Source organism: Vidua macroura, chromosome 11 (assembly GCF_024509145.1).
Source record: "Vidua macroura isolate BioBank_ID:100142 chromosome 11, ASM2450914v1, whole genome shotgun sequence".
Classification (NCBI taxonomy): Eukaryota; Metazoa; Chordata; class Aves; order Passeriformes; family Viduidae; genus Vidua; species Vidua macroura.
In genome coordinates this window covers 14324780-14336354 of record NC_071581.1, presented here as the reverse complement: position 1 = coordinate 14336354, position 11575 = coordinate 14324780, and the positions used below count along the sequence as shown (strand labels likewise).

Below are 11575 nucleotides of genomic sequence, written 5' to 3'. Positions count from 1 at the left end.
CTTTTTCCACCTGCCAAGGGGACACAGCAGCAGGTAAAGCTGCCAACCCACAGGGACCCTCAGGTTATGGCTTGCAGCCCAGGGGCTGGAGCACCAGATAAATGGGAGAAAGGGAGGAAATGATAAGGGATGGAGCTCAGAGCCACTGAGCAGAGAGGCTGGCTGCTGTGTTCGTGTGTGAGATGAGATGCATCTCTTTGGTTTGAGGTTCTTCCATCAGAGGGAGACTGGAAAGCTTTGGTGGCACTTCTCACGTTGGTGTTAATGAGGAGACTTGCTCCTCATCGCAGCACTAATGAGAGATTAGAGCTCCACTGCAGCCTTGAAACCAGAATCAAGTTGTATCAAAGCACCAGTCCGAATTAAGAGCCTTTCCCAGTGGCTGGTATTTTACAGCCCAGTGGCCAATTTCTAAGTCGTACAGGCCAATTATTTCCGAAGCCTTTGGTGTGCAGCTAATGAAGGCTTGGAAGGACCCTTCTAAGTGTTTATAAGCCCTGTAGTCGGCAGAGATGTAATGGAGGTGGCAGGCACAATTAGCCATCCATAATTCCTCCTAGCAGCTGATTAAAGTCTCTTTATCCGTCTTACCAAGATCAGAAGGGCACATATTTGGGAAATCAAAAATGCATTAGGGGCTGTCGGCCAATGCCAGGGCCTGTGTGCTGAGCCCTGGGGCAGTGACCTGTGCCAGGTGTGGCACAGAGCTGCTGTGTGTCCCCCATGTCCGGAATGGACCCTTCATTCCTGTGGGGTGCAGCCTCCTCTGTGCAGGTCCTCTGCAGCATCAGTCACCCCATCCTGTTATCCTGGCATCCCCTTTGCCTGCGTGGAGCAAGGAGTGGGATGGGATGGCTCCTCTCCAAAGTCCTGCAGTGCAGGAAAGCACCAGTGGGCTTTTAGCTGCTGTGGAGACTCGCAGGGGTGCTGGCCTCATCCTGCACCCAAGGAGTTAGGAGGGGTGTGAGCGGCAGCTGCCTTCCTTCACCTTTCCTGGGCACTCTGTAATGCTCCTTGGTGGCAATTTCATGCCTGGGTAAACAGAGCAGGATGAGGGTGGCCTCAGTCCGTCCAGCCCTGTGGTGATAATAATTTCGGGGAAAGAGAGAGCACGAGCCCCGAACCCAGCTGCCCCGGCCCCGTGCTGGGAGCTAAGGGGCGGCTGTGCTCCGCAGGAGCGCTCCGAGGACCGGGGGTGCCGCGGGGCGCTGTGAGCAGCACGGGGCTGTCCGTGTGTCCGTGGGTGAGCTCCTGCCAGGGCTTCCCACGGCCGCCTCCCGCCCGGCCCCCGGCGCCCCCTCCCCACGGCCCGCGGGGGGCGGGGGGTCCGCGCAGCCCCGCGCTGTCCGCGCCGCCCCCGCGGGGCCCTGCGGAGGGGCCGCGCTCCGCGCCCGCCCGGCCACAGCCCTGCGGGACGCGCCGCGATGGAGCGGGCGGCGGGCGAGGCCCGGCCCCTGCTGCCGGCGCCGGGGGGCTCCGCCGGGCTCTCCTCGCCCGGGCTCTCCTCCGCCGGCGCCGTCTTCATCCTGCTCAAGTCTGCGCTGGGCGCGGGGCTGCTGAGCTTCCCCTGGGCCTTTGGCAGGGCCGGCGGGGCCGTCCCCGCCCTCCTGGTGGAGCTGGTAAGGGCGGACTCGGGGCGGGGGACGCGGGGGTGACGGGCTGCGGCAGCGGCAGCCGAGGGGCGCCGGTCCGGAGAGGGAGCGGAGGGAGGGGATGCACCTGCTCTGGTGCTCGGGGAGCTGGCGGGCACCCCCTCCTACGGCACCCCCGTCCCGACCTCCGCAACACCCTTAGGTTGTTGGTGCCACCTTAGGGATGCCCTTTGCAGCTGAAGCCACACTTGTAGCTGGCTTCTAACTCAAATTGAATGGGTGTCTGCTCCTGTACATGCCCCCAGACCCCAAATCTAAACCAGAAGTACCACGTAAGGCTGTGTCTCCATCCTTTTGCTGACCTTTGTTACCCAGGGCCACAAGGTGGTAACGTGGTCCCTGGCCGTGGGCCTGCCGAGTCCTGCTCTGGTCTGGGGGTGAAGGAGGGTCGGCGGGGTGCTTCCTGCTGGCTCTGTCCCCGCAGGGCTCGCTGGTGTTCCTGGTGAGCGGGCTGGCGGTGCTGGGCTACGCCGCGGCCCTCAGCGCCCAGCCCACCTACCAGGGCGTGGTCCGGGCCGTGTGCGGGGCGGCCGTGGGGAAGCTCTGTGAGGTCTGCTTCCTCCTCAACCTCTTCATGATCTCCGTGGCCCTTCTCAGGGTGGTGGGCGACCAGCTGGAGAAACGTGAGTTGTTTCCCCTCACTGTGTTTGGGACTCGCTTGGGGTCGGCAGCTCTCAGGAGCGAGGGGAAGGTGCTCCCACGTGGGCTGGGGTCACCCCAGGGGCTCCCTGGTTCTGCCATGGTGTGATGCTCCCGACCTCCCTGGGCCATCTTTCAGGGTGCAGCTGACCCCCCACTGCCCCCCACAGTGTGTGACTACCTGTACCCCAACGGGACACTGAGTGGGGCCCCTCAGCTGCCCCCCTGGTACGTGGACCAGCGCTTCACCCTCTCAGCTCTCTGTGTCCTCGTCATCTTCCCACTCTCTGTCCCCAGGGAGATCGGCTTCCAAAAGTACTCCAGGTACCACCTGGGCTATCCCTGTGGTGGCCCGCCCCTAGGTACCCTGTACCCCAGGTTGCCACCTCCCAGGAGCCTGTGGGGCCATGGGAACCCCCCTCCTCCCTTCCTCCTGGCTGTGTGCTGATGCTCTCCCATGCCCTGACAGCGTCCTGGGCACGCTGGCTGCCTGCTACCTCACTCTGGTCGTCATCCTGAAATACTACCTGCAGGCAGAGAGCCTGCGTTTGACTGAGCTGCCCCAGCCCTCCAGGTAGGAGGGTCAGCCCCATGTCCCTCCTGCCCTGACCTCCATGGCCTGAGCAGTGACATGGGGGCGAGAGTGGTGCTGGGCCCTGTGTGTGGTGGGGGTGAGCTGGGGACAACTCACAGTGCATGGTAACTCCCAGCCCCAACTTTCACCCCAGCAATATCCTTTTCTCCCAGAATCACTGGACAAGAAATTCCCATAGTACCATCCAGACTGCACAGTTTATGGCATGGAGGTTTCTTCTCCATGAGAGCCTCATGCCTTTTGTTCTGTACTTCCTCTCCACATGCCACAGGTCCTCCTCCTGGACCTCCATCTTCAGTGTCATTCCCACCATCTGCTTTGGCTTCCAGGTAGGTCACCCTGGCCCCGCTGGCCAGGGCAGTGCTGGCATCCCCCCATGGCATCCCAGACCATGGGGATGCCATCCCTTGAAGGGCAAGTTGCAGGAAAGGGGACCTGTGGCTGTCACCAGAGGTGGCTGTGAGGCAGGACACAAGTGCCTGGGAATGGTGCAGAGCGGGACAGGGCACCCATAGGTGGGAGAGAGGATGCTGGGGGTGGGAGCTGTGCCTGCATGGGGCCCCAGCACCATCCCCCCTTGCCTTGCAGTGCCACGAGGCATGTGTGGCCATCTACAGCAGCATGCGCAACCAGAGCTTCTCCCACTGGGTCACCGTCTCTGTGCTCTCCATGCTCATTTGCCTGCTCATCTACTCCCTCACTGGTAACCCCAGCACCAAACCCTTCACTCCTCCTTGCCCCGGGGGTCCCCTCTCCCCTTGGCTCATCCATCCTTCTCAGAATTCCTCTGTCCGGCTCGCTGCTCGGCTGCCCAACCCCACCTCCCTGTCAGCAGGGCTCTATGGCTACCTGACCTTTGGCGAGGCCGTGGCATCCGATGTCCTGATGTCCTACCCAGGGAATGACCCGCTTGTCATCGTCGCCCGCCTGCTCTTTGGCGTTTCCATTGTCACCATTTACCCCATTGTGGTGCTGCTGGGCAGGTGAGGGGAGTGGTGACAAGCTGGGTGTCCCCCAAGCCGGTGCAGCTCCCCTGGGTGCCATCAGCCCCCGCAATCCTCCCTCCCAGATCCGTGGTGAAGGACTTGTGGGCAGCCCCGAAGCGCGGGGCCGTGGCAGTGTCTGAGGCACATGAGCGGCGCAGCCGGGTGGCACTGACGGTCACCTGGATGGCTGCCACGCTGGGCATCGCCCTGTTTGTCCCCGACATCGGCAAAGTCATCGAGCTCATTGGGGGCATCAGCGCCTTCTTCATCTTCATCTTCCCAGGCAAGAGTAGGCACGGGGAGGGAGGAAAGCAGTGGGGGGGTCACTGGTGCCAAGGGTGTCGCTGCAGGGGAAGGTGGCCTGTCCTGGCCCCATTTTGGGGGTGCAGGGTTGTGCTTGTGGGGGACAATGCAGTGGGGCTGGGTGAGGGGTGCTGTGTTGGGGCTGAGCTTCTGCACTGACAGCAGGGCTGTGCCTCGTGTGCGTGACTGGGACCCGCAGCCTCGGGCCACGCAAAAAGTGAGTGTCTGCGTGCTCAGCGGTGGTGGGGGCAAGGGAAGGGGCAGGGGCAGGGCCAGGGTGTGATATCCCATGGGCCATGGCCAGGGCAGATCACTGGGGTCACCCCGGTCACGGTGGGAACCCTGCAAGGAGGGGGATTTGCATGCGGAGGGACGTGCTCTACTGGGGCTGTGCCTGGGAATGTCCCTGGATACTGGGGCTGTGTCCAGGCATCAAGGAGGTGCCCAGGTACCAGAGTGACTTTAGGGGCAGAAGAGCTGTGGGGTTTGGTGGCACTGGGGCACCCAGTGGGGACTGGGGTGGGGTCAGGTTGGGGGTCAGAGGGGCAGGGTGCCCCAAGACAGGAGGCCATCAGGTGTTCAGTGTCTGTTGTGCCAGGGCGGTGTGTGTATATCACTGCTCCTGTCTGGAGGGACTGGGACACAGCAGCAGCCCGTGTCAGGGGGCTGACATGGTGCTGGTGAGTTTGGGATAAGTGTGCCTAAGCATGTCTGTGGTGCCCCTGGGGGAGCAGCAGTTTGAGGGAGGATGGAGGTTATGTGGTGGGTGGAGGCAGCAGCCCAGGACATCGCGGTCTTGGTCAGGAGGGTTCTCTGGGGACCCATGAACATCTGGGGAGGGGCGCCAAAGTGCTGGAGGGGCCAAGGCAGAAGGGTCAGCAGGGCCACCCAGGTGGGTGACCAGCATGAGCATGAGGAGAAGGGACGACATGAGCTGGGGCGATGGAGACTGCGAGGGGACAGTCCCAGCCTGCCCGGGACAGTCCGGGAAGGAGCACGGTGCTGAGGAGCCTGCGGCAGAGCAGCAGCCGGGTTTGGGGTGAGTGCTGCATCCCAGGGGTAATCTGGGGCGAGGCGGGCTGTGTGCCTGGGGAGGAGGGTGCAGGGAACTGCAGAGCGAGGGCTCCGGGGCTTGGGGCTGGAGCCGGGGAGGGGACAGGGCTGAGCTGGGTGACACATGACACGGCTGTCGCATGTGGGTGACAGGATGGAGCTGGGGTGTGTGGGAGTGGCCGTGCCCGAGCACAGGGTGGGGGATGTTGGTCTCTGCTCCGTCAGCGGGGCCACTGGGCACAGGCAGAATTAGGAATGATTGCGTGGTGGCATTTGCTGGCTTTTGTACCAAGGTTTGTGTGTCATTGCAGTGGACAGGGGGGCTGCTGGGCTCTTCAGCCATCGACTGGGAGCGAGGCAGAGGAGGCTGACCCTGCAGAGAACTCCACAGCCAGAGGAGCTGGGGTACAGGGGTGGCCCGTAACTGAGGTCAGCCCTACCCCGGCAGCCTCTGCTCGTGTCGCTGCAGGGCTGCTCTCATCGCCTGGGGGGTTCTCTCCGTTCTCGGCGGTGCCTTCGTGTGCGGGCAGAGCGCTGCCCTGGCCGTGCTGGGGCTGCTGCGCTGAGGAACCACAGAGCGCCCCCGTGACCCTCCCACCGTCCTGCCCCGGACACGGCCACACCACTGGATCCCATGGCGGTTTTATTTGGCATCACCGTCCCCGTTGTACAGTGGCTAATAAAGACAGGAGAGGGTACTGGCAAGGGTCCTGTGCCAGACACCCTGAGGGACCCCCACGCACGGCGGGGTGGGTGTGGGATTGGCACAGACAGACAGACACACAGACTAAGTACAGACTCCAGGAAGGAGGGGAGGCAGCCACCCTCACGCCTACAAGGCACCAGCTGCAACTGTGCACATGCAAAGGAAACCCCTGGGGACTCCCCACAGCTGAAAAGGACTAAGGGGCACCTTGGGAGAAGAGAAACCCCCCCTTTGCCACCACCCTGACTCCTCCCTGGGGCACAGGTCCCCATCCCTGCAGGCACACACACGCACCCACACACCAGGCACAGCCTCAACCCCCCAGTCTTCTCCCTGGGTGGCCCCTGGGGACTTGCACAGACCCCCCCAAGCTAATCCCTGCTTTTGGGGGCGCTCGCTCCAGCCTCCCACTCCCATCCCTCCTTCCAAATGCCTGCCTGCCTGTACCCATTGCCCCCCCTCCCTGCCTACCTATGTCTGGGGGATGTCCCCCTCCCCAGACTTTGCCAGCCCCTCCCTGGCAGTCCTTCTTTCCCCCGAGACCACCCCACACCAGGGAGAGATGCCCCAGGTGATGGGGTAGCTGAGGGAGGACTCTCTGGGCTGGGGGGACACGCACATGGGAGTTTCCTTCACTGCAGCCAGGTCACACCGACACCTCTCCCAGGCACGGCCACCCCGCAGAGGGGACAGGTGCTGGCGGGCCCCCGGCACTGACCGTCACTCTCGGCTCAGGGTGCACCAGGCAGCTGCAGGGGAACATCACTGGAGGGTCACACCTGCCCAGCCCCGCATCACCCTGAACCCCAGCCAGCTCAGCCCTTGCTGTCCTTCACACCATGCCACCTGCCCACCTTGTGCCCCAACAACTGGAGAGGTGCTGGCTGCCCAGGGGTCCCTGTCCCCCACCCTCTGGGGTGGCTGCCCTCCTACCTGGCACAGCCACACTGGAGATGGCCTCAGGCTGGCTGAGCGTGTCCACCTTGACGTGCTGGAAGCTCTTGCAGGTGGCACTCTGCAGGTGCCTGTGCCCGGGTAGGAGACAGTGGGTGACACCCAGCCCCCCCAGAAACACCATCCCAACCCCCCACAGCACCATGGGCTCTGGCAAGGCTGGGTGCCAGCAATCCTGCTCACTTCCCCTTGTGCAGAGCACCCTGCCTTGGTTCAGGACACTGACCCCTCTCATCACCACATCCAAAGGCACTCCCAGGTGGGAAGTGTAGAGAGACCCACCCCAACCCCCTGTCCCGTTTACAGGGACAGCCCTAGGACAGACAGACAGACAGCTCCTCAGTCCTGCTGTCAGACAGGGGACAGAGCTTGGGGCTCAGGTGCTCCAACAACCCTCCACACACAAGCCTCCCAAAACTGACTAATTCATCCCCTCCCCTACCTCTTCCAGTCTTCCTCAGTCTCCCAGAATTCGTAGACAATGAAGGTGATCCCATCAGGCAGCTTCACCGCGGTGACGCTGGCAGAAACAGGGAGAGGGGGTGAGCCCCCAACATGCGGCATCCCTCCCCCTCTGTAGCCACAGATGTGCTCTAGGGTGGGCCACCGAGGGGGGACCCAGCCCCAGCAGCCCAGGTAGGCATAGCCCCCCCGCCATCCCAGCACTCCCCAGCCCATGCACAAGCAGTGTTGGTGGCTGAGCATGACTGCATCCCAAATCCTGGCTGCTTTGCCTCAGTCCTTCACTTGGTCCCCACTCCAGCCCACGCCAAGCCCCCATCTCCCCAGCCCCCGACGCGCAGCTGCTGATGGTACCCACTGGAAGCAGTCCCGCTCCCCGGCCACGCTCTTCAGGTACTGCTTCAGGGAGCTGCAGAACTCGCCCAGGTGCTTGTGTGACACTGTCATCTCGTTCCTCACCAGGAGCAGGTACTGCCAGGCCCCCAGACACAGCATGTGAGACCCACAGAAACACAGTGACCCCCCCCCCCCCCCCAAATGTGACTCTGTGCTGCAGGGGCACCCCAGCACCCACGGGTGGTGGTCGGGCACACTCACCGTGCAGGCTGTGCTCTCGCTGTCCGACAGTCGCTGGTGCAGGTCAAACCAGAGGGTCTGGGAAAAGGGCAATAAGCAGCAGAGGGGGTGGTGGATTGGCTGAGGCTGCAAGTCCCTCTCTGCTTGGTGGGTTTCTGTCCCCAGCATTTGCAATGACTGTGCTCCCTTCTCTACAGGGAATGGGCTCCAAGAGCTGCTTGCACCTCCAGTCAAGACCCTTCACAAAATTCCCTGTGCTCCCATTGCAGCCAACACCCCAACACCACGTCCTCATCCCTGCCCCAAAACAGCTGGGGCAAGGTTGCTGAATTGTCCCTGGGATGGCAGGACAGCCCCACACAGGGAAATGCTGGCCCTTACCTTGTCCTCCAGCTTGCCAATCAGCTTGGCCAGCCTGTTGATCTGCCCCTCCAGCCCCTCTGCCTTGGTGTCAGGGGAACCTGTGCAGAGCCAGGAGACATTGATGGAGTGAGGGGCACCTGCAGGCACCCCCTGAGAGCCCTGTGCTCCTGCTGGGACTTGAGTGCTTCAAGCCACCCCAGGCAGCCAGCACTTACCAGCCTGGAAGTTCTTTCCTTGCTCCCTGGGGACCATCCAGGTGGTGGGAGAGTAGCTGGGCACGGGGTTGTCATACCAGGTGTCACTCAGGCCGTGACCATCCTTGCTGGGGTAGTGTCTGCAACCAGAGAGCACACAGGGTGTCAGGACACAGAGTGCCTGGAGCATCTGGAGCACTGGAGCATCCCATCTGGCAGCTCTGCAAATAATGCCAGACCCCTTGGAGAGCAACAGTGCCTACACTGTCCCCAGGCAGTGCAGGCTTCCTTCCTGCACCATCCCTTGGCATCAGCCAGTGTGAGGAGTGGGTCAGAAACAGAGGAATGTCAGTGGGCTGCTCCCAGCAGCCATCACTTTTCCACCTGCTTATGGAACAGCACAGCCCTCCTGGCACCACCAGCAGCCTTCAGGGACTTTTTCTGTCAGACAGACACCTGCAATATGGGGCATTCTGGCCCCTGAAGCTGTGCCCAGCCAGCTGCACCTTACTGGGGCTGGTTTTGCAGTCCAATGGCTTTGGTGGCTGTCAGACAGGAAAAGCTGCTGCCACCCAGAGTGCCCCTGCCCGAACGGCTGCCCATGAACAGAGGCTGTGTATCCACTGACAGACTGCAGCTGCAGTCCTCCTGGAGAGTGGAAACACATCCACTTTAGCATTGGATAACATACTTTCTTTGTCTGGGTCTACAAAGCCCATTTGGCTTGGAGGTTGCTCAAAGATCCAAAAATCTGTCCTGAAACACTTCACAGATGGAGCATCCATAATCACTATCCAGCACCAATCCTTGGTGGTCCTCCCAGGACCTCGTTTATTTGCAAGCCAGAGAGAATGCTAAGATCTGCCACCTTCACAAGGGCTTGCAGCTGCCATCCACGTGAGTGAGATGGGAATGACCCTCTCCTTTCTTCTCCAGCAGCAGGAAGCCTGTGCCACAGAGGGAGAGGCTGAGCAGTTCAAAGGATTTCCAGTGTTTCCTTCCAGCAAGAGCAGCTCTGTGCCAGCTGACTGCTGACAGAGGTGTCTGGGAGCCCTGGCTCCTCTTGGCATCTTTTGTTTGTCAAGCAGCTCCCAGCTGGATAAAGCTGAGTGCCCTGGAGCCAATGGGCACCAAATCAGCCAGTGTGGGCTCCACCATAAACACAGGAACATGATGTGCAGATCTGTTCCCAAAGAATATCTCCAAGATAAGGAAGCAGTAGCAACAATAAAGGGTGCAAGAGCATCCCTTTGCTACAGGCTGTGCAATTATACCACTGCTGATCCTGGATTATCCCCTGTCAATAGACAGGAAATTAGGCAAAAACAAAGAGAGGTTTATTTTAATCACAATTTAATGAGGTGTCTCCATCCTGGACCTCTGCCTTCACACTTTGTTCTACAGCCCCTTATTTTCGTGCTTTTTAGGTCACTTCTTTGTCTTCATGTGGATGCAGGAGATAATTTTTTGTGGGATTTATTTTTCTTTTTAGCTATTATCTTAATGAGAAAACAACTACAATACTCCCCATTATGATCTGGGCCCACACATCAGCAAATAAAAGCTAGCAAAGTCTTCCATGGGCTCTAATTGCTCTGCCTGGTGTTGGGTTTGTTTCCTCTTCATTGTTTTGCAGGAGCTACTACTTCTTTTTGCAGGAGGTTTGCCACAAAACAAAGAGAAGAAAGGATGTGAGATGATGAAACCCACAGCATTCCTGCTAGAAAAGCTGCTGGGATGGTGGCAGAGCTGCCCAGGTCTCTCTGTGTTCCACAGAGTCTGTCTTAGGAGGGAGCTGGGATTTTCACTCTCCGTGTGCCCCTCTGCCCACCCATGGCTTGGCGAAGCCAAAACACCCCCATGCAAGTGTCCCAGACCTCCCGGTTTGAAGGAACGGCAGGAGAAGGGTTGGTCTGACAAACAGACGGGTTTCCATGGCAACCTGTCCTGGTTAGAGCTGGTGACGGTGGCACTCTGGGGAGCTGCGTGACACTGACACCGAGGGGGCTGTGCTGGGGTTCTGCCTCTGCTGCTGGGAACTCCCTGTGGCTTAGCCCTGGCAGCATCGGGAAATCTTGAGACGCTCTGCTCTGTATTGCCCAAGCTCAGTGGCGTGTGCTGGGCTGCTGGCATGGGGACGGCCCCTCACGGCGCTGCCTGTCCTCAGTGCACAGGCCCCTTTCCCCTCAGGAGGATTACGCCCGCTGAGTGCTCTGGCAGGAGGGGCAGCATCCCTGGCACGGGAATCTGCCCCTGTGAGCCATCCCCAGCTCACCTCAGGCTGGTGCCTGTGTTTAGCCCTGGGTGGGAGCGGTGCTTTGCTCAGAGGCAGCCCCGTGCAGCCAGCGCTGCCCAGCCCGGTGCCAGGTGCTGCCCCTGGTTTGCATCCCCACGCACAGTGCTCTCGTTAAGGGGGACCCTGGGGACGGCAGGAGAAGAAGGGACAGGGCGGGAGAAGGGGGTGGAGAAAAGTCCCCAGAGTTCGGGAAGCCGGGAAGGGAGGCAAAGAGAAAGGCCCAGCTCCCCTTTGCTCCTGCACAATGTCTGCTGCGTTTCCCTCACCCCACAGAAGCATCCTCCTCCTCCCCTTCCACCCTGCTGCACCAGAGGAGGGCAGGAGTGCTGCAGACCTGGCGGGGTTGGTTTGCTCGTCGATGGCATCCACAGCACTCTCCACGGAGCTCAGCAGTGACTGGGTCTGGTTCGCAGTTTCCTTCAGCAGGAAGCGGGTCACGAACTGGTCCACGTTGCTGCCACTCTCATACACCTGCAGAGGCACACGGGGAGCACGGTGAGTGCCAGCGCCGGCCACGCAGCGCCACCAGGGTCCCCGGCCAGTGCAGCGCCTGGCCAGCATCCCTGGCACAAGCTGGTCTCCTCCCACGTCCCCACGATGCAAAGTGGTGTCACCCAAAGCCCGCAGTCGCTCTCTTTAGCATGATCTTAAATTACTTTACTGTTGCCTTGCAGCCAGTGGGTGCAGGTGTGAAAAGTGCATCCTGTGCTTTGGAGATCCCTGCTCAGACAGTTCAGCTTGTTGAACAGTGCCCTAGTCCAGAACAGTATGGCCAACCCAGCACTCAAGTTAAAGG

The 11575-nt window shown here is 60.9% G+C and overlaps 2 protein-coding genes across 8 annotated transcripts in view; one reads left to right on the top strand and one right to left on the bottom strand.

Annotated features, from left to right (window-relative positions):
* The first annotated feature begins 1402 nt into the window (after positions 1–1402).
* Positions 1403–5897, top strand: SLC38A8 (solute carrier family 38 member 8). Of its 7 annotated transcripts, XM_053987655.1 has the most exons (11): positions 1403–1619; positions 2077–2275; positions 2462–2615; positions 2761–2865; positions 3158–3215; positions 3475–3589; positions 3719–3869; positions 3956–4161; positions 4338–4392; positions 5058–5214; positions 5540–5623. In XM_053987655.1, the coding sequence occupies exons 1-10, from the start codon at positions 1425–1427 to the stop codon at positions 5179–5181; spliced, it is 1362 nt and encodes a 453-aa protein (XP_053843630.1). In that variant the 5' UTR covers positions 1403–1424; the 3' UTR covers positions 5182–5214; positions 5540–5623. The 7 variants fall into 7 exon arrangements, with proteins under 7 accessions (XP_053843630.1, XP_053843636.1, XP_053843633.1 ...); XM_053987661.1 differs by lacking the exons at positions 5058–5214; positions 5540–5623 and adding an exon at positions 5698–5897 and having other exon boundaries at positions 3722–3869; positions 3956–4155; positions 4341–4392; XM_053987658.1 differs by lacking the exons at positions 5058–5214; positions 5540–5623 and adding an exon at positions 5677–5897 and having other exon boundaries at positions 3956–4155; positions 4341–4392.
* NECAB2 (N-terminal EF-hand calcium binding protein 2) overlaps positions 5859–11575 on the bottom strand; it is a 73495-nt gene continuing 67778 nt past the window's right edge. The window contains exons 6-13 of the mRNA XM_053987662.1: positions 11114–11250; positions 8505–8623; positions 8308–8387; positions 7948–8004; positions 7709–7821; positions 7331–7408; positions 6868–6959; positions 5859–6683 (exon numbers count right to left, since the gene is read on the bottom strand). Coding sequence (XP_053843637.1) covers positions 6655–6683; positions 6868–6959; positions 7331–7408; positions 7709–7821; positions 7948–8004; positions 8308–8387; positions 8505–8623; positions 11114–11250 — 705 coding nt within the window. The 3' untranslated portion in view covers positions 5859–6654. The remainder of the gene's footprint in view (positions 6684–6867; positions 6960–7330; positions 7409–7708; positions 7822–7947; positions 8005–8307; positions 8388–8504; positions 8624–11113; positions 11251–11575) is intronic.